The sequence below is a fragment of the Lissotriton helveticus genome, chromosome 2_1 (assembly GCF_964261635.1).
Source record: "Lissotriton helveticus chromosome 2_1, aLisHel1.1, whole genome shotgun sequence".
Taxonomy (NCBI): Eukaryota; Metazoa; Chordata; class Amphibia; order Caudata; family Salamandridae; genus Lissotriton; species Lissotriton helveticus.
Genome location: NC_136059.1, coordinates 624,472,957 through 624,496,063, shown reverse-complemented (window position 1 = coordinate 624,496,063; position 23,107 = coordinate 624,472,957). Strand labels below are relative to the sequence as shown.

The window sequence follows — 23,107 nt, the reverse complement described above, 5'->3', positions numbered from 1 at the left end:
TAAAAAAAACATACTATAACCTGCATGGATCTCTTAGCTGTCCTCTAAAGTGACTCAGCAGTCAAACAGAATAACATACAACTATTAGTTCTTATATGTTCTCTTTCCTCCAAATTGATCCCTTAGTCAGAATTTCTGACTAGGCTACTGCAGCAGAGAAAGCACACTCAAAAAATAAATCCATTAACTTCAGAGAATATAAATTCAGTCCACCTAACTCTGCCTAAATTTAAACCACATAATCTGATTCCTACGGTCATTGCACAGGTGTAATGCACAGCAGAGAGTCTCTTCATTGTGTATAATGTGCTTGGAAGCCCAGTGTTATGGAACTCAATAATTCCTCTATGATCCAGCTAAGTGGAGCTCTTTCCCTCATAACTTGCACTTCTTTGATCCTGTGACATGTGGCAGAGTACCCGGAAACAATAAGTAGAGTCATGCAGGAGAAGAAAAAAAGTGAATATACTGACCAAAAACAAGAATGAGAAATGGAAAATTGGAACTGGGCTTTTTTGAAGATGTTAGGTTATGTTACTTTACGTTATGCAGATTTGTAGAGCACACTATCACCAGGGAGGGTATCCGGATGCTGAGTTTCACCACACCTAGGGAATTGTGGGACTACTCGAAAAGTCAGATGTTCAGCTTCTTGTGGAATTCAAGAAATGAAGAGGAGGCTCTTATGTGTAGAGGCAGGTTGTTCCATTGTTTGGGAGTGATGTAGAAGGCTCTACCACCAGATCTGGTTTTCTGTATGAGCAAGTCAGAGTCCGGCGAGTGAGCTGTTCGAAAAGTTTGTGAAAGTAGATGCAATTGTTAAGGTATGCTGATAATCAAGGTTAATGCTTAAGTTCTATTAAATTCTTGCCACGTTATTTTTGGGATCAAATGGCATGTAAACTTAAAAACTGCAGATGCTCAATTGCTAGGTTTAAAACTCAGCTTGAAATTTCCACAAATTGAAAATCAAACTTCAGTTTGGCAACATGACTGAAAAGACCCAAGTGTTGGAGGATCAGGTATTTGGAAACCTAAAATGCACATGTAACAGTTGGTAAATATCCTCTAATACTGACAACTATAGGGCAAAGCATGGCTCCATGGTTACCATCTAATATTACTTTGGATTGCATAAGTGTAGTCAATGTTATCATCTAAACCTGTTAAGTTTGAGCAAACTATAATTATCAAACATTACCAAAACACATCTAAAACTACTTAGTGCTTTGGTAACACTAAATCAATTTAGTCCTTGGGATAATATCCATATAATGTGTACAATTAAACAAATCATTCTAACTTATCTGACTACAAATTATTAGCCAGTAAACCGCTTCCTTCTCCCTTGTTTCCAATTTGCTCAGCCTCTTACTGTCTTAATGATTTCCAGTTTCATGATTTGTGTTTTTTCCCATACATACGTAAATATTACAAAAAAGTTTGAAACACACTGAATATACTGACTACCATTATTTATCTCTGTTTTGACTACATTGAATATGGGGTTTAGTATTAGTAACTCACATTGTTTTAGTCACAGTTTTGCAATAAGGGGTAAATGATGCCTTTTCTATAATTTTGAAATTACTTTTTCAAAGCACTGCTTGTCAATTTGTCTGGCTGAGGGTAAATGGAATTTAGTGTATGCTGCATTGATTCTATTAGATGTATCATTATCTAATCGTATTTGTTTTTAAACTCAGGAGCATATTGAAGAATAGTTCATGCAACTCAGCGCATCAGGACAAATTGCTGAGTTGCACTGTGTGGATGGGAGAGAGCTGAACAGCTCATATTTACAAGGAAAAGGCACTGTTCACATCCTTTGATGCACTGGCACATTTGTGGCAGCCTAGCACAAATGCAGACACCCTTGCGCCGTAGTGCAAGGGTGCCCGTGTTATGGGTAGGATTGTTTTTGTGCGGGAATGTGTAGCCTCCTGCAAAAAAACAGTCCTTAGAGACATATTTCTCTTAGTATGGGCACTTCAGTTGGCAGCACACACGGAAAGAGGATGTAACCAGGAGAAAAGATATATATATTTTTCTTCGTTAAATCTCTGTCAGGTAGGTGCACTATTTTGGGGAAGCCAAGGTTTACAAGTCTTTGTAAATCTGGGTTTGCATCAAAATACATCAGTGGATGCATGGGAAAAACCAATGATCCACACATGTAACGCCTACACGACGCAAAGTAAGGCGAAGTAGCACTATGAACTGCTTCGTGTTGCCTCGCATTTACTAAATGACGCATAGCCACACAAATAGACTTAGTGTGGCTTAGTAACTGCCAAAATGAATTTTGCATCGAAGCTGTGCCACAAAAGTAATGCAAATCTATGAAAAATCTAAATAAATCTGGGTGTGAGTGTTTTACACATATTTATAGCATGAACCTGAATGATTATGTTATTTTCTCCTCTCACATAAATGTCCTTCAATTTACGTCCTACCCCCTCCATGCATATTTCCTATTTCACCTTACCTGAACAAATTGTAACATGCAAGCTACCTGTGTGTGTCATGCAAAAAAAAGAACCATCTAGGCTTTCTTAAGCTTCCCTTTCTTCACTTTGGTCCTAGGTGTACAAGGTGAACACCTGTGTACATTATAAACTACCCTTAGCACGTATGTTTAAAATGGAAAGGTACCACAAAACCCTTTGGGCACTAGAGCAACAATATAAGTGCAAATTGACTTCACTACAGTGGCACAATTAAAACATGGGAAAATTTACCAGTTAACATTTCTAAATTTACAGACGCCTCACCAGAACCAAGTGCACGTAGGAATACTTCTCATCTTCCTAAGAATCCTGCAAAAATGTGCACCATGTATTAAATCGGTGCCATGAAAGAGAAAATCATCATACCGCACAAGGCCAGGAACCCTGTAGTATACATCATTGCATGCGTCCCTCGCCAGGTCGCTCACTAGGAATAGTATTTAAGATGCTACAGAAGCAGCAGGCCTTTTCTCCTAAAATCTTGACTGCATTCCATCGTCAGTATTTGACTTTGTGACCAATGTTCTTGTTCAGACTTCCCTTCCACCACAGACAAGCCATTCTATCAAACTAAACCCTCACCTTCACTGAAGCATGTATGGGTTTCAATCTCTTACCTTCTACTGACCAGCCAGTGATTGATTACCTTGCATTCAAACCAATCTAGAACTGGATTCGGAAATCTCATTTTATTGTAAAAGACAATCTGCTTTTAGACCAGAAGGCAGCCTTGAATCTGTCTTCCTCAACATCCTGAAATACAGCATTGAAGAACTGTCTCGATCTATCCTTCTCTAAATTCAGCAAATGTTGTTAGCATCCAATACTGATGGCCACCTCTGAGACTGCCTCCCCATTTAAAACCTTGCATCAATATAGGAACATTTCTCCATAGACCACAAGCATTAGTCACAAGACTGGCCCAAAATAACTCACGTGAATTTAGATTAAAATCCTACATTTTGGTTTCCTTTGGACATCTCATTTGCAATTAGCATTGCTCTTTTTGGCTTTAGCTTTCACTTGTTTCTGACACCTAAAGTAAGGAGTCTTTGTAATGACTCCTTTAAGGTCTATATAATTATACATATATGCTGGCAAACCTCACAACATTTCTGCCTTTTCATTTGAAAGCCTCATTGGGACCACCAAACTTGATTTTCACTGCCAGCTGCCTTCATCTTGGTCTGTCGATTGTCCCAATCAGGAATCTTCAAACCAGTCCATATAAGCAGAACGGCTCATTTTCCAACTGAACCCAAATAATCCTCTTCGTGAAGCAGTGAAAGAACTACATTGGCCGCTTGTGACAGCCCTCATAGACTACAGACCCCTCTGCCCCCTGACAGAGCCAACATGGCAAAGGGCCATCATGCTTCAAGCCTAGGATCACCATACACACACAGTCTAGAGAACTCCGCTCATCAAGCACCACCCCCTAGAACTCTCAAAAGTATTCTTTGTCGACCAGCCAGTAGTCCTGCAAGTTGCATGTGAGCATATCATACTGATCTGGTATTTTAACAACCTATTTCTTTACCTACTTCAAATCCTTTTGCTTACCCACCCATAACCTAACCGATTTGACTCAGCCTTACACTTTAAAGTGGAAATTTCTAGCTTTTTATCCATTTACAAATGACCAATATTTAAATACATATGTACATTAATAGCTTCAGATCATGCGAAATGCACGGCAACATATTCAATAAATTGCAGGATCGGCATTGATAAATGTCAAGACATTAATCTTCATACTTTTTGCATGCATAAATTGTACCATTTCATAAATAATGTTTGTTTGGGTCTTTACAACAGAGTTTACTACAGTGATGTTTATATTCGTAAATTATAAATTATATTTAAAAAGGGGGATATCTTATGACTAAAACAACAGTCTGCATACCTGTTTCATTATCAGTGATATTAACCATAATCACATGAATGATTCCAAGAGGATGTGATATTTGTACTCCAGATCCATCTTCTGAGAGCGGGATGGCTTCTTGGGTTGGCTCCAAGCCCTCAGTAGCCTCATCACAGGCTGGAGTCGTTGTTGGCTGTGAAATCACTGTATCGCTTGCAGTTGTGAAATATTCAGAATCTATTTCTGTCTCAGTCTTCTTGCCTGGCAAATCCACTTCAGTAGTAGCTTTAAAGGGAGAAACAGATTCTTCTATGACAAGCATGTCTTTGCTCGTCTCTTCGCCGGGTTCCCCATCAATTAGAAGTGGTCGCTGTGTGGATATGAATTGATGGGTAGTCGAAGGGGTATGACTTTCTAACACACCGCCATGGGAAGGTGTGCCTATATCTTCAGAGCTTGGTAACATTGCCTGGACTGTCACATCACTTGCAACAGTTTCTGTTTCTGGTGCCTTACTTGCTTGAATTGTTTCTGTTTGCTTAGGACTGTCTTGTGTTAAGGCCTCTTCTATACCCACTTCCGCTGTGCTCTCTGGTGGCAAGATCAATCTTTCAGGTATTGACGATACAGTCACGACATCATCTGTCCCAGCGGGTGAAGTTGTACCTGGAGTTTCTGAGACAGGCAACATGCTTTTTTCTTTATCGGAAACAATAGCTTGTTCAGTGGTTGTGCTTTCGACACTCATACCTGAACCCTCCAGGCTTTCTTCAGTAAATGTTTCTTCTTTTTCGGATCTTGTTGGTACATGGGTCACATGTTCAGGTAGCAAAGGCTCCTCAGACACTGCTTTCAGAGGACCCACTTTCTCAGTTTCTTCCTCATGTTTAGCCTGGGTAACTATTTCAATTTTAGTTCTTGGTGCTTCTGTTGTAGTGCCTGCAGGTTTCATTTCCTGTTCACTTGTGGTGTCGACTTCATCAGATATCTCCGCGACTGTGGTGCCTATTGGAGCTTCGGGTGTAGCTATAATAATCTTTCCAGGGGTAAGCTCCCCTCCAGTAGTGTCGTCTTTACCAAAATCTGCTGACCCTTCTGTATCTACTGGGAGATCTGGCTTCAATGTCACATCTTGTTCATGTATTAGTGAAGATGTCACCTCCAGAGCTGAATCTGAACCAGAAACTGACTGCTCCAAAATTGCGCTCTCTGTATAGGTTAATTCTGGCACTGGAGCTGTGGGTGTTGCTTCGATTATTTGACTTGTATCTTTCTCAGAAGCATCAGGAGCCATAGTTGTTAGATCGACATGCAAAGTCAGTTCATCTGTCTTAATAGCAGTAGATGTTGTTTCATCACCATGCTGGGTTTGTACCTGTTGTGTGGTCACTATCTTTGCAATCTCTGTCCCTTCCTCTCCCATAGCACTGCCTTCAACATCTGTATCCACCCGAATTTCTGCCGCTAAAGTGACATCTGTGTTTTCTTCAGGCTCTCTAGAAGCGACAAATGCTGTTGCTGTTGACATTTTCTGATGACTACTTTCCGTCACTGTAGACTGTGTGCTGTCTTCATCTTTGTGCTCAGGCCTCTCAATTGCGGAAGGTGCTTTGCTTCTCTCAGACACAGGTTCTTCCAGTTCTCCTTTGCTGCTTATTTCCATTAGCAAGGGGGTAGGTGATACCCCTGCTTCCGAAGGCTTTTCAGGTTTTGGTGGGAAGGTTCCAACATCAGACTGGCCCTCTGACACTTTTGAGAGTGACGTAACTTCAGTAGACACGTCAGCACTTTCATGTCTATAACTTTCAGTAACAAGAGAAGTAGTGAACTCTACTTTTTCAGTATATTGTGTTTCCTCTTTGCCTTCAAGCATACCTGACCCTTCTGCTCCTTCAGAGACAAAAACAACAGCTGGTGTTCCTTCAGCAACCAACTGAGATGCACTTTCTGTTAAATCTTCAGACTGAGTGGTAGTTTGTGGTGATCCTGGAACTGTGTCACACTCTATCATGAATGGCGTGGATGTGGGTGGAAGAGTTTCTACAGTGACATCAGTAGATGTCAGTCCATCTGCTTCTGTAGCCCTTATATTCAAAAGAGGCTCTTCGTGGTCTCCTGATGATACCTCCTCTTCGACCAGAGCGGAAAGAGATGTCTGTGCCTTGTAAGGCAATGTTGCCACAGTTGCAGGAGCCTCACTACTCGTCACATCTGCCTCATCTGGTGATGTCTTTGAAACAGTGATAACTTCTAGAAAGGGCTGCCTGCTAGATGAGGCTACAAAGAGGGGTGTTTTATCTGTGGATGATAAAACATCCTGCACTGAGGACTCTTGCATAGTCACACCGCTTCCATCTGGGAATGTCTTAGATACTGTGATTATGTCCACGTCTGTAAATACTGCAGAAGTTGCAGTACTCTGCTGCAGTGTTACAGTTTCAGTACCAAAGTCTGTTATAGGTCCATATTGATCGGTGAATGCTCCTTGGGAAATGATGATGGTTGTAATGTTTTGAGGACTTTTTGCTTCAACTGACACTTCGGTGGATTCAGCACTTAACTGCACGTCTTCCTTTGTCAGCGTAACTGAGCTCTCTGTTTCCAATGTTTCAATTGTGGCATTTTCTTGCAAGGTGGTCTGCAGCGAAGCATCCAGAAAAGCAATTGTTGTGCTTGTGTCAGTCTGTTGTGTTGAAAATGTTTGGCTGTCCTCTTCACCTTCTCCAAGTTGTGATTGATCAGTGAGGGGTTTTTGTGAACTGCTGGCAATGTCTGTAATATCCGCACTAGTTCTTTGTGTTGGCACAATTGTGGGGGTAATGTGGCTTGTGGCTGGTTCTGCTGACAATTCATCCACTGCATGTATCTCTTCAAGCATTTCTGTTTTAACTGTGCCTGTTGTTGGCACTGGTGTAGCGTCCGCCATTTTCTCAGTCTGATCTTCTGTGGCAACCTCATTTTCTGTAGAGGAAGTGCTTTCTGCTTGTATCAAGAGTGCAGGTGCTGCTGTTGCAGAGTCGTCCGTTTGAGTCACTTCTGCTTCCGTTACAACTTCTTCTGGTGTACTGCTCGCCTCTGTGGCCTCTTTTTTAACTTCCTGGGTTATTGACTCGCGTGGCTTTAGAGTGGTTTGTACGGGCAGTGCTTCTACTTTGCGGATCGCACTCGCAGACACAGTGTCTACAGGCAATATCAGAATAACAGGCGCCGAGTCGGATATTTTCTTTTTTTCTGCAAAAACAAAAAGCACAATCGGTGTGAAAAAGTTAACAACATTGTAATTTGTATCGTATTCCAGATTGAAAGCAAAATATATTTTGTTACTATGGCTAGCACGGAGAGTAGAGCATGAAAATAAATATAATCAAAATAATAAACTGAATATTCATGGCTGAAATACATTTACAGCTTATTTACTTTTAGCATACTGAAAAAACACTTAAACGCACACGAGCATTTTCTCACTACCATTGCCGAGTTGGTGACACACATACACAGCATGCCCTTCTTTTTACATGCTAAACCGGTGGGTGCATGCTAGCTTCATGAGTGTTCTTTAACATAAAACTCTGTAAAATAAAATAAAATCCAGGAGTCATAGCTCGGACGGACACGGGCCTGAGGGTCTATTTGTCGCCTGTATAGATTGTGACTCTCGTAGGGGAAGGGCAGAGAGCTCATCTCTTTGTAAATGACGATACACCGTTCTATGTCTGTGCCACCTGTGCTAGAAGAAACAAGGGCCACAAGGGTCATTATTCCCTGGCTCTGCTCTGTGTCAGGGCTCCGCCCTACTTACAGATTCTGAAGCAACCTTGCCCTGTTTATTTCTGGCAGTTATCAGAGCTAAAATCCCAAGATGGTTGCTCATACTGGAGCTGCCATGCTTTCACTTTCCATGAAGACATGTTTTTTAATGTAGGAAAAGGTGCTTGCCGCTTGTGGTGACAAAGACATGAAATTTCTGACCCAGGCCGTGTAAACATGTCATATGTGCCTGCTTGCTACACGCCTCAGACAGGCAACCGATGTAAATTTTACTTGGGTGACCTCAGGCATGCAGATGCTGATGAATATGTGGTGCCACAGCTTCTTTGTAGTCATACACACGTTGATTATTCTTTAATTTCTAAACACAGAAATCCCCAATCTATACTACTATTATAAAGAGAGAACTGTGTCCTTTGAGCCAGGTAAACTCGAAAAGTACACCACCAATCGCAACACCTAATACAGTGTTGGAAAGGGGGGGTCCAGTAGATAGACATAGGCTATAAAAAAAATAAAAATAAACGTTATTTAAAAAATAAACAATAAAAAAAGTAGTCCCTAAGAAGTAGCGCCGGCCGTGTGTGCTAACAACGTGCGTGCTGACATCATCGGAGGACAGGAACGCAAGGAGGAGCGGACAACAGCGCGGGGAGGAGTGGAAAACTTAGCCAGACTGGAGGGAATAAGGTACGTGAACCGCGGGGAAGAGCGGTGAAGTAAGGCGGACTGGAGCGGAATGGAGGACAAGAGCGCATGGAGGAGCGGAGAACGTAGCAAGACTGCAGCGCCATGAGGTATGTGAAACGCGGGGAGGAGCGGTGAAGTACGCGGGGAGGAGCGGTAAGTGAGGCGGAATGGAGCGGGATAGCGGACTGCAGCGGGGCGTGTAGACTGGCTTGGTGTAGTGGGGGGCGGTGAAGTGAGGCGGACTGGAGCAGGATAGCAAAATAAATGCTAGGTTTTAAAACGGCTTTCACATTTGGTGCAGACATTTAAGTAAGAGTAGTGGGGGGCAGTGAAGTGAGGCGGACTGAAGCGGGGGCCTGGGTTTGTGCGACTGGGAGCAAGCGCTGAGGTAAGGTACACGCAAGCCTGAAATGCTGCCCCCAGCCCCCTTCTGCCCCGGGCAACGCCGGGGCGGGTTGCTAGTTTACATCTAAAGAATAACACTATCTATAGATATGGATGTTATTTTTGTAACTGTACTTTACTATGCCAGCTCTAAGATAGTTTGGGGTCAATTCTGGGCCATTCCTATGGCCAAGTTATGACCTAATCTATTTTTTCGATTGCATATTTTTAAATACTCTGCTGGAATGTTATTGTTACTGGCACTCATACAGCCACGGATTATGGTGATGTGGGGTCAGTAGGTCTAGGGAATGTGACGGAGAGATTTGTTATGTTTCAGGGTTTTGCCAAGGAATTGTACGAAGGTACGATGTAAATTGATTTTACTGTGTAAAAAAAAAATCTTAGACAGTATCTGAGCTATAAATAGGGCTCCCGGTTTAATGGTATTTATTTTTTTAAGATTTCCGTCTGTATTTATCCATATTTATTTTTGGGCCAGCTTATTTGTGTTTATTAAAATTTATTTTGTGTTTTGAGATTAAATGGAGTCATAAAACGGTATATTTCCGCATTTATTAAACTGCAAAACATGCACTTACACTTTGATGCCAGTCACATTTTACAAAACTAAGCAGTCAAATATAATAAAACACTACAACCACAGGTGTACAAATATATGTTAACATATACCTGCATTCAAGAAAATCTCATCCAGTTTTTTAACAACCCATGCTGTTTATCTGCTCAGCAGTTTGGCTAAAATTCATGAAGGACAGCATGAAGATTCACTCATAAGAAGCACTATTTTCTGCTTTTAAAAATAAATACAGACATGAAATACATTGTTTTCTTTCTGATTGTCCCAGAACACACGATTTTGCCTGAAACCATCAAAAAGATTAGTCACCATGATAAGTGCCTAGATACCACCATAGTTGACAAGCAGCGCTCTACAAACCGACCTTACATTTCATTACAACACGTTTTACAAGGAATGAGACTAGCTCGCTTCATATGAATCCAGATTTGAAATGTAAAAACAAAACTGTACCAGCTGAAAAGAGTATACTCAGTGGGTTCTTGCCCTAAACTGGGCCTGCATGACCCTTCAGTTGAGTCATATTTTGAAAGAACACATGGTAATTAGACTTGTGCTGATTGGAGGACTGGCAACACTGGCAAATGGGGGAAGAACAACACTGTATATAATTGATTAGCATCTGTTTCTCGAGGGGCCACTCTTCTTTAGTAAATCAGCACAAGTCTTGACAGATGCTCATTTTATTGGACACACGCTGCTGCTGGCGCTGTTGCAGGCGCTTCGCCGCGCTTTTAACTCTCCTCATTTTGTATTTCGTTTAAATCTTAGTTGTTGCACTTATCCCCTGATTTTAGCTGGGTCTTGGCCCCCTCCACATACCGCATTTAATTGGCTCCCTCACCGCCGTTTTGGCGGGCCTGGATCCCGGGGGTGGCTCATTGTGGGCGCCATTTTGGGTAGGGATGGGAAGATAGCTTCGGGCGCCATCTTGGAGCGTCCTCGCGCTCGCGCTTGAATTGGCGAGCCTACTTAAAGCTCCCCTCTCCCGCGCAGCGGGACGCGCAGGTGTGGACGCCGTCGCTTGCCGGAGTCGTGCCAGAGTCCTGCCCGTCTGCGCTCGTCCGCGTCGAGGCAGCGCGAGGCGGGGCAGGCTCTGTATCTCATCACATCGTTGCTTCGCGGCTTCTGGCAGGTATGTTGTCTTACACACGGTCAGAGTTGCTGGCCATAGGGCATATGTCCAAAGGATGTGTGTGTAAGCCTGTGAACCCTTTAATTGGCCCATATAGTTGCGCCTGTAAAAGCTGGTCTCTTATGAGCCCGACTAAAATACGCTCCTTGGAAAATGCCGCTCCAGTCACACGACTACGTGTTGCATCGCAAGATCTTCGTATCTGGTGCCTTAACGTTAGATCACTTGTAAAGCATCACCTGTCTATCTATGATCTGATAGAGAAAGAGGATCCCGATGTTTTTCTAATGACAGAAACCTGGCTTCAGGACTCTGACTCTGCCATATTGAATCTCGCATTCCCCCAGAACTATACCATCTTCACTTCTAATAGGACCACAAGAGGTGGTGGTATTGCTATGGCAGTCAAATCCTGCTTTCCGGCTGAATGGAAGCCGTCAGGACTACCCGCATGTGAAAGTGCTATTTTCAAAGTCGCCTTCTCCCATCAATTTACTTTCAGTGGGTTACTTGTATACCGCCCCCCCGGCAATGACTCGGTCTTTAGGTCCGCGTTGGCCGATATGGTTAGTCCTATAGCTCTAGGCTGTGCCAATTTTAATATCTTGGGTGACCTCAATATCCATTTCGATAATGGGTCTTCCACTTCCGTGAGCTCCTTGGTGGCGGATTTGGAAGCTCTCCAACTTACTCAGCTCGTTACCCTTCCAACCCATTCGGGAGGCCATATTCTTGACCCCTTTTTTTCCACGCTAGATGGGTTAAGATTGTCAGACCCGAGGCTGATGGGGTGGACTGATCATCTGCTAGTAGAAGCTTTCTGTCCGGTCCATGAGAAGCCTTTCATATCCACGGACAGGCCTATCCTTAAAAGGCCTTGGCACAAGCTTACGTTGGAAGAGTTCTACAGTATATTAGAGCGAAAACCTTTGAGCACCTTCACTGATGTGGAACAAGGATACCAACAGTTCTGCGCTTGGATCACCGATGCCCTGGATTCTCTTATACCTCTACGGTGGTCGAAAGGCCGGACAAAAACACCTAGTCCCTGGTATAATGAGTGTCTCGCAGATTTGAAAAAATCCTGCCGAAAAACAGAGAGGGAATGGAGACGTTCCTATGACCCCGCTCTGAAAACTCGGTATTTCACAGAGCTGAAGCTCTATCATAGAGCTATCTGCAGAGCAAGAGCTGCATTTTACGCTCATGAATTTGCTACTAGCCCCAATCCTTCAAAACTGATTTTTAAGGTACTGAAGGACCTTATGAAAAACAGATCCTCATCAGAGGTGATTTGCACAGATTCTCACTGTGATAAATTGGCCTCCTTTTTTGTGGAGAAAGTGAAAAAAATCTATAATGGGTTCGACACACTCCACCAGGATCGAGAGGCTATTATCCCTGGCACGACAGATCATGAGCCTCTGGCCACTTTACCTGAACTGTCGACTGAGGCCTTTGACAGGTTCAGCCTTAAGGTCAAGTCAGGCTCTCCAGCGGACCCGTTAAAACCAGCCTTCATTAACACACTTTCCCCGCTGTGCCGTGATCCCATATTGAACCTCATCAACAGGTCACTGTCTTGTGGAACGGTACCCGCGGCATGGAAACAGGCGGTGGTCACTCCTATATTAAAAAAAGCCAACTCTGACCCCCGATTGCCAGAAAATTATCGACCTATTTCCCTGTTGCCTTGGATCGCGAAAGTAACAGAAGCCCATGTCAACTCTGTTTTGTCCGAGCATCTGGTTCGTAACCAGATTTTGGATCCTAGCCAGAACGGCTTCCGGTCAGGACACAGTACCGAGACGGCATTACTTTACATCACGGAACATCTTCGCCAGGTACTTGACTCAGGTCATACTGCAGCGCTAATACTATTAGATTTAAGCGCTGCCTTCGATACCGTGTCCCACCATATACTCATCCAACGCTTACAGGAGGTGGGAGTGACGGATGTCGCTCTCCAGTGGTTTCGGTCTTTTCTGGCAGATCGCTCCTTTAAAGTGGCTATACCACCTGGCCAATCCGCCACCTATCCCCTGGAGCTGGGGGTACCACAGGGATCTGCGTTGAGCCCTACAATGTTCAACCTCTATGTGAAACCGCTGGCTGGTGTCGTCAAACAGTGGGGTCTCACGATGGCCTCATATGCGGACGACACACAGCTAGCGGTGACACTTAGTGAAGACCCTGAGGTGGAGGCCCCCAGGTTCCGTGCGGGTCTTTTAGCAGTAGCCGGCTGGCTTCGCACCAACTGCCTTCAGTTGAATGCCACCAAAACGGAGGTGTTGGTGTTAGGGAAGCACGCGGAGCTATGGAGTAACCAGTGGTGGCCATCAGAGCTTGGTGTCACTCCTATTCCAGCTACTGGAGTGAGAAATCTAGGAGCCTGGGTAGACTCTGCGCTTACCTTCAGAGACCACACCATGAAGGTGGCTGCTACGTGCTATGGAATTCTGCGTGGGACTAGGCCGGTCCTAAAGTACTTTGATCCCCCTACCAGACAGCTTGTAGTCCAGGCCTCAATACTATCTCGGCTGGACTACGGTAGCTCATTGCTGTTAGGGGTGAATCAAGCGGAGGCCTCTAGGCTCCAAAGAGTACAAAATGCCACGGCACGAGCCATTGTGGGCCTCCCCAGACATTGTTCAGTGTCTAGTACCATCTCGGCCCTGCACTGGCTCCCGGTTAGACAGCGAATTAAGTTCAAGGCGCTGTGTCTGGCCTTTAAAATTTTGAAATCTTCTTCGCCGCCGGCACTTGCCCCTCTCCTTACGCCCTATACACCTTCGAGATCCTTGAGATCGGAAGGGCTTCATTTGGCCGTCTGTCCACGCTTTAAACTGAGCAGAATGGGTGGCCGCTCCTTTAGGGTGCTAGCAGCAGGTTTATGGAATTCGCTCCCGGTACACATCCGAGCTCTTGAAGATCTGCTCGCCTTCAGGCAGGCGATTAAAACTTTCCTGTTCCCGGTGTCTAGTTAATTTCCTTTCTTTATTGTGTGTTATGTTATAGCATCTGTCAAAAGCGCCAGGACGCCCCTTTGCTGGGGCAGCTGCGCGCTATAAAAATTTAAATAACATAACATAACATAACAGGGGAGATCATCAATGAAGAGTAATTCGAATTATGAATGAAATGACCAAGTTCATGATTGGGATGTTCTTTTTTAAAGCATGACCTTGCTTCTTTTCCAGGGACCTTTCAATTACTTAGGAGTCATCTCAAAACACAATGAAGGATTTTTAAAAGATAAGCATTGTTCTCAAAATAGACTTGCAAACACCAGGCTGCCTGGTCTAGGATTATACATTTAGTAGGTTTGTAATAACTAATAACTCTCCTAGGCGTGCTCCAGGGCAATGTTTGATTTGTGTGAGATACTTGGCACCTGATTTTTTTGCCTAAAATTCTATCAGTAGAGTATCCGGTGTGTGGAGATTCCAAAAAAATCGGTTTAGGGAAATAAACTACAACAAAAAATGTATTGGAAACTTCTTGTTGGCCATGAACTATGTTATTGCATAAATGGCCTTACTTTCCTACACCTTTCGTGAAAATGAAGTATAATAGAACACTTCCCCCATCCTCATTCTGATGGGGGCTCAGACCATCTCACCTTGGAGTAATACCGCTCTGCTGGACTATGAGTTTACTGGTCTTCTCGCACCGTGGATTACCAGGTTTATGGGGTGTGATTTTTCACCAGGTAAAACCTCTCATGATTGGGGAAGGAGATGAGGGCTGAGGCACAAATAGGCCCGTCCTACCCCATGAAACACGATGGTGGGAGCACACAATGTGCCCCCTTGTTGCCACGGGTCTTCCCTAAGCATAGACGGCCTCCTGGGGTGGATATATTTGGGTGGTTCCATGCTACAAAGGAAGTAAGTAAGACTGGAGAATATAGTTGACTAAAGCTAAAAGTCAGCAAAATTGTATCTTTTTTTTTTATTCATGTGATACGCATCATTCTTGCAAACATTATGTGTTTTATGTTACCAGAGGGAGGTCAGCTGAGCGACAATTTAACATTTTGTGATGCTTTTTTATCACAAGATCCCCATTTACGCAATCTAGGATCAAGTAACTATCACTTCTGCTAACTTTCCCTCACTACAAGATATTTCCATCCTGCTTCTGTAAGTTGTGCAATGATCGTTGCTATGGCAACACATGCAACTTATACACACAAACCTCCCCCGGCAAGTAATTTTGTCCTCGACCCAAATCTTACACGAAAGAAAGTCTATGGTTGGCATCAGTGTAAGAAAAACAGAACCTTTGAGTGATACCCTTAAAAAAATAGTAATGGCTTACGCAAAAGTACATTAGTGAGATCAAAAATATCCCCTGGCATAGCGAAAACAAGCGATCAGCGCCATCTGCGCATGAATTGTCTACTACACAAGGCATGTCTTTCAGCTTGCTTTGTTATGGTCAGTAGGGAAATGGGAAAGGATTGCTATAACAACTGCAGCTAAACACATAGCAACTTGCCAGCATGCAGGAGTTTAGGCTTTGAAACGTGTATCATTAAATCTTTCTTCAGCAAAAGCCCATTTTCACCCTTTTCTCTGCCTAACCCAGCAGTGAAGTCAGTAGAGAATAAGCGTTCAACTCGAACTGCTTCTTCTATATTGTGTATTTCTTACCCTTTCTTTTTCCAATAAACTCTGATTGGGCCCTGGATAGGCTTGTAGCAGCTGTTCAGAGCCACTGCAAGGTGTGGGTAACTTTCACTGTAGGGGGCACCTTGAAGCGAAAACTTCTCATCATTGGACCATTTAATGCAGGTATGTACACTGGAATAAAGGATACCCCTGATGCCACATTTGCTTCTCCTTTTTCGTTGACCGTACGGAAGAAGGCATTTTCATGGAACTCTATGTAATTGGGGGCAACATACATTTTTTCCTTGAAAAATATATTGTAAAACTTTGCTTGGCATAATATTAAGGAGTCTTTGTGTAAATGGTGTGTAGATTTAGCAGATGAAGAACAAAGTAGATGTTCTTGTGCTAAAGTACACTGGCGGGAGGGGAAAAGGGAGCTCATGCCTTTACTATGAAATCGGCAAAATGGCCACAAAGGAGAGAAGGGGGGACAGGGCTGAAAAACACAACATAAAACAAAAGCAACAAGTGGAGAGGTGAAGGCACAGGCCAGGAGAAGAGATTAGTGCAATGGTTCCTCTAGTTCTTCCATGTGAAATGATGTCAGTACCTTATTTTGTCTTGTTTTACTCTTACGAATCACTATTATCAAGTAGGCTGGACTATTTATCTCAAAAGAAGGAAATCAAGACGACAGTTCACAGAAAAGGGCATTAGATTGCCACAAGGCACAGGATGGAAGCTTGTTGTCCTGGGGGGAAATGCACAAACGTGATAAAAATTTAGCTCATTAACACCAGAAGCCTCATCTACAAGTATAGCGATATGCAGAAGACTCAATTCAGGGGATGGAATGCCGAAACCATTCTACAAGGAGGAGGTCACAGGGAAAGGCAGACTGGCCACCTATCAGGTATGACAGAAAGCACAGATATAGGACTAATGCTGGGGATTCTCACAGATGGGTGGGTGCTGCTGAGATCGTCAGTTCAGCAAGATTCAGTCTAGAGTAAGGGAGGTCGCGCAGAGGTGAAAAATTACAGGTGCCGCTGGAGGTGTTTCAGCTGTTTCCCGCCTTTACTTTCTGTGCTCACTTTAATGCATAAAGACATGCTGCAGCTTGCTCTGCATTGTTCCCAGGATGCCTTTATTGCATGTAGGCAGCTCCTGTCTCACAAGCACTTAAGTAAAGAGGGTGATCTTTGTGTTCATAATGAAGTAGCACTTCCTAACGAATGCGGCAGTCTCTTCACTACAAAAAGGACGGAAATGATCCGGCCCACTCTTGTACTGATCAAAGGCTATCTGGCGCATTTAATGGGCCCTTTCATGCTAGGAAGGAAGGGCTGATGTTAGATTGACTGTATCACTGTTTATAGGGCTCGGGCGGTTTTTATCAATGTAGAACAGCTCACTTCTGTTCTTCTCAAAATTGTTTAAGTAAGGAAATTAAGTTCGGATAATTAAATTAAAGTATATTATTCCTGGAGTGAGTTAAATGGATATTACTTTAATAGGATGCCTGGAGCCACAGTCCTTTATTCACAATGTTTTTTGGATTATCCCCCGCACACCAGTCTAGACTTTTTTGTTGCTAATTAGCTTTTAATGTTTGCATTTCGTAGTGCAATATTGCAAGCCTTCATTATAACACTGAGACACTCCACAAAAAAGTAAATATTGGCTGCCGTTTCAGAGAGAAGGAAAGGACTCCTTTGGCTGGAATTGGAAACTGGCTACACATGTTTATGTATCTCTTAAATCCAGAAGAAGACAGCTTCTAAGTGGGCCCTGTTTACAGTTCAGAAACACAGACGTGCATGATGTATCTCAGATCACACAGCTTATGTTTGGAAAACCTGGGCTTCAACTCGGGATGAAAAAAACCAAAGTCAATGAGGCTGCCGATGTCATATAAAAAATGACCAAGGAAACTTGAAGTGCCTTTTAATGCATGTAGTGCCTGGGTAAACTAGTGACACTCGCGGTGTAAGGATTTTTGTACCCCAAGGTACAAGCAAAGGTTGCTATCGATTGTTTCTGCTTCTCTTTACATAGATACATGTACAATGGATGTTTCAGTGGAGAATGCCATGAATAAATTGGCATAAAACACCCCGAAGACCAAACCCACACAAAGTGACTCTTCTATGAGTGTGTGTCGGCAAAGAGTGGCTGCTTACAATAGCTAACAAGCATTGGCAGATCAAATAGAGCTGGCCTTTTTCAAGCTAATTCTACTGATACCATTTTTATTACAAGCATATGCCACAAAACGAAGATAAAAAACCAAGAAAACATGCAGCCACCCAAATGTGCTGGCTGTATGAAATAAACAATCACCATACAATTAACTATTGCAAATAATTGTAATGAAACAGTAAGAGTGCTACCTAGCAGGCACGTGAACTTAGAACATGTGTAGAATCCCTCAGAGGTCAATATGATTTTATTGGCACTAAGACAAGTTACAGTATGCTTTGAACTACTAAAGACACAGTTTTAAGCAACCAAGAATGACTGAACGAAAATAAAAAAGAGATAACGAATGGAAAGAGAAAACGTATTTGCTAAGTAAAGTATTAATGAACCAGCCCTAGCACTGAAGAGCACTTCTTTTTAGGCAGATGTATGCAAACTATCAGGTAATGACCTCACTCACAGTGCAAGGGGATAATGGCTAAAGTGGGCTGACCCATTTAAGCAGAGTGGAACGTTTCACTTTACAGGTTTGCTTTCGACGTATTTCCAGCATATCTGTTGAACAAATGGATGTAAATAAAATCTTTAATAATTCTATAGATACATTTTTTGCATTGTCTTGCAATGTTGCAGTGTGGCTGTAACTTAACCAATGCATAGGTTCGGATATTGTAAATTCAGCTTTATGTGAACACAGCTATACTGTGATATAACTTTCCTAATTCATCAAGTGAATATACATTCAGTGTGACCAACAGACAAGTATGTAGTGTAAAGTCTTTCTTCACAAAATGACGAAATATTAGCTTCAAAATGAAGCTGCATATATAATGCAAAGAATATTTCACTAAGGCAACCAAAAGTGGCCTATGGAAAATAAAATGAAGTGACTAATGTTAATCTGAACAGTTGCCTTCACTACAGAGGCTAACATCTGTCCAATTATATTGTATTGAAACATGGCATGGGAAGGGACCATGAAGACCTAAGCATATAAGGCATATAAGGCAAATGGTTGGGTAGTAAGAGACAGCCATAATTGGGTTGCAGTGAGCCCTTTCAGCTTGGGGTCTTCGGATACCACTGCTCCTGCGGCACCATCTATAGCTTAGCTATGCCCCAACTCAGCTCTTCCAAACTGGCTTACTGGCCACTATGCCCATCTGGAGCTAGGCATGGCCAATCCTCTCAGTTCCTCCACAGCCTTAGGAACCAGCCCACAACTAACTGTCACTTATAGGACCCAGCAAGTTTAATGGGCCCTGTTGCATGCATTGCCTGCAGAAATTAGTTTTGCTGTCCTCTAGAGCCATTTTCGTTGGCCTCTCGGGCACTCAGCTCACCCGAAACTACTCTTGCTGGAGGTCTCATCAATGCTCATTCTTTAAGTAAACATGCACAACACATTACTGATTTAAATACCAAGAAGAAATTGGATTTTCTGTTCCTCACTGAAACCTGGTTGAAAGCTTAGTGTAATCCTGATATTGCTGCAGCAATACCGTCTGGTTAAACTACTGTGTCAAGAACAGAACAGGTGGATGGGGTAGCGGAATAGCCATTATCTTCTGTGAAAGCTTTCAAAGTCCCACCTTTGACATGGACACCATCAAAGGTGCAGAAATCCTAGTCTTCTGTCCTAGGGTCTGTGCATCAGAATCTTTCGCTGGTTGTCTATTGTATCACCCTCCCAGTGGCGTAGCTAGCCTTGTGGCCGCATGTGGCGGTCCCTGCTTTTCCTGCCTCAGGGCGTCCCCATTGAAGAGTGGGGGCGGTGCTGGTGAGAGTCTTCTGCTTTTGCTGCCCTGAGACAGCTGAAATTTAGAGTGGGGGGTGGATTGTCGCCCCAGAGATGGCAGGTATGACGGGGTGGAGGCCGCTGCCCCCAAAACTCATGCCGCTCGAGGCCTACCCCCCCTTTGCTACGCCACTGCGCCCTCCAGGTCCTAGCACAAGCTTTTTGCCTACGATGGGGAGGCACCTACCCTGTAGTAGTTCGCTATGTGAATTTTACTTTGCTAGGAGACTTTAACCCCCTCCTTGATAACACAGATAATGTTGAGGCCAAGTCCCTTAAAGAAACTCTAAAAAAATGAGGTCTCTTCCAATTGATAGATGCCACAACTCACCTTTGTGGCCATACACTCAATGGGGTTTGCACTGATTATCCTAGCCTGAAGGCTGGCACGAGACTAAGACTAGAATGACAGTAGAAGAGAAACTCTTTTTTCTAATCCACGTCACCTCATTCAATATTATTACTAAACTCCACTTGTCTGGTACAAGGACACAACAACCATCTTTTAACTCATCTCTGCATCATTGAAAACTCATTATAAGTTTTAATTATTCACTCATTACCAGGAAGAAAGAAAAATATGTACAGATTTATCTTTTGTGTGTAATGCTGAAGTGGAAGAGCATATAAGGTACGTGATTAGTGACTTTTCCGAATTAAATGATTTGAGTAACGTGGTGGATGGTGTATTGAAGGCACATTATGTTGGTACAGCCATTGAAGTCAAGATTACACATGATGGACTTTCAGTTAGGCCTGAGTAATTAGAGTAATTTTAGTAATTCCGCATTTGACGTGGAATTACTGATAATCACATGGTTACTCCTTCTCACATAATTAGGAGTAATTTGGGGGGGAAATACTAAAGAGAGAGCACATTTGGCGAGTGTGAGTAGCTGCTCGCTTTCACTATTTGTGTACTGCTGCATTTAAAGCTATTTCTTAGCTCAAAATACATCCTCATGTCCATTTTGAATGTTAAGAGGCATTTCTGCTCAAAGAAACAGCGTTGAATGCAGAATTACTCCTCTTGCATAATTCAAACATAATCCTGTGGGGTTTTTAGGTAATTCCACGAGATTACACTACATTAAATTAAGTGAGTTATGCTCACACCTAGACAAGATGTGATGTTGAAAGTTTTCAACAGGTCAGAGTGGCCTATAATAAGACATTCATTTAGACATGTCATTTTAATAAATGTAACGGTGGCTCCTAGCCACTTGATTATGATTTACAAAAAGAAATGTTTTTAAGCAAAGGCTCTCCATTCATTATGATCAAAGTCTATGATAAATATTTTATTGTGGCTTATTATGTAGGATAATTTCATTCATCATACATGATGAACAGCGAATGAAGTCTAAGTCTGAGGAAATGTCCAGTGCAGTGCTTTCTAAAGTCAATATTTTGGAAGTTTCCATACATTTCTGTTAAACTATTTTCACAGCTGAGATCCGACTATTTGCAAAGAACATTGCAAGCTACCCTAACATGATTCCTCCAATCCAGCTACAATCTTTGGCTGTCTGGGGTGAGTGACTGGTATCTCCATAGATGAGTTCACATTCAATCCTTTTCCTGGGATAATAGTTTAGGCCATACTCAGCACACAGATCATTGCTCTGAATTATTTTCCAGCAGATCTCGCCAATTCGCTGATGTAGGATTGACTGGACTGTATTAAGCATTCTAGGGAAATAGTATCCTCAAGAACATCCCTAGCTTGGTCAGTATCCACCCAGAAAGATTTCCCAGGTGCCATTGAGCACAGAATGCACCCTAATATTCCATTTAGTAATCAGTATGTTCTATAGTTTAGGACACTTCTTTTACCACATTGTTGTTATTGGGTTCAGAGTAGGCCTATGATTGATTTGTGTTTATAATAATGCTCACATCACTGGTTTAGGTTTAGTTAGAAATGTATACAGCAAATTTCTTCTATGTATGGGCGTCTTTGGTCTCAAGCTATTTAATGCTATTATTCCATACATATTCATCTAACACGGAGCGGCCACTGCTGGATCTTGAATCAAATACACCTTTTAAAACATGACTTTGAATAGACAGAATCACCATAACCATCTAAGGGTCCTTGATGCATGTGTATTAGTATTCCTCACTTACAAATTATTCAAAAAGTTCCATAACACTGACCTGCGCAGACATGTCTGACTGAATAACACTGAACTATGCAGACATGTTATCTATCTCACTATTGTTATTCTAAAATTATATATGTAATTCTCCATCAATCCTCTAATAAAGAAGAATATTTCTAGAAAAGTATTCTTTCAAATATATCTTTTTGTAGGTCTTCTCTGTTACCAATTATGAGATATTCGTATATGCCTATTTAGTTAGGTACTAAGGATAATTTCACTAAACCATTATAACACAAAACATTTCAAACCTACAATGCATGTGTAACAGGCAGAATTGTTCATGTGGGAGCTGATGTGGCTACTTATGCACTGGACGATAATCTTTGTTGATAAAACGCAGTGTATGCTGATTCCGCAGTCTGATTCTTTCGTTTAACTCGTTAAATAGTAACAAATGAAAAGAGATTGTGGATTTGTGTAACCAAAACAAAGCAGAAATGGCAGACTGGAGTCTTCTGGCTCAGGAAGTTGGTGGTCAATTTCTAACTGTAAAAATTAGAGAACGAAATAAATGTTTCCATAAAAGGGGATACTACTATGTCTTTGGCAATAAACTAATGGTGACGGCGCTGGAGAAATGTCTCTTTCATTGGGAGAAAGATTTGTTTTGATAATGATTAAGACAGAAACTCTCAGGGGTGTATGAGAAAACTTTTGTCCTGTGGACAGCTCGAGCCATTTTGTTTCAAACTAAATGCATAACATGTGTCTTTGGCACTTGGAGAGTTGAGTCAGTGAGAACAGAACCAGGCTAGCAGCAGGAGGCAGAGGAAACTTCACTGAGGCACTCTGTAGCATGACATCACTCCCTTTTCCCTCCCTGAGCATCTGGGCTGCAGACCTTTTTGCTCCAGCTACCTACAGATCCCTGCTTGATTTTATTTAGCTCACAGTGGAGTTCCATGTTTCCAATTAGTCACCACTGATTCAGCTGTTCAGAACAAAGGTAACAATAACCTGGTTTTATTGCACTGTCAATGGCCCCTTACAGTTTTTAGCCATCGTCAAAAAGCTCGGAAGACAACGGAGCAGATTTATCGAGGCTTTGCGCAGGTGCAAAGTCACAAAAATGGACCCACTTTGATCCAAAGTTATATATACTATTTACTTTCGAGTGCAAAATTTGTTTTGCCTTGGAAAGTTTCCAAAAAATAATGCAAATAGCTCTTCCCGCTGCTTTGAATTGCTTTGCTTTAAGGGGACTTTTTGTGGTTGATATAATAGCATTCTCATGAAACCACCAATGGCTCTGGCACAAAGCTTTCTTTATCAAAAATGATAGACAGGGCTTTGCGCCAAAAAAGTTTGCTTTTCTCCTATCTTTTTCAACATTGAATGCGAGCTGTACTGAAACACATGCATCCA

The 23,107-nt window shown here is 42.5% G+C and overlaps 1 protein-coding gene across 1 annotated transcript in view; it reads right to left on the bottom strand.

Moving 5' to 3' along the window:
• The window catches only part of LOC144818189 (versican core protein-like), a 181,417-nt gene that overhangs the window by 74,291 nt on the left and 84,019 nt on the right, over window positions 1-23,107 (bottom strand). Inside the window, exon 7 of the mRNA XM_078675329.1 lies at window positions 4,417-7,608. Within this exon, the coding sequence (XP_078531455.1) occupies window positions 4,417-7,608 (3,192 nt within the window). The remainder of the gene's footprint in view (window positions 1-4,416; window positions 7,609-23,107) is intronic.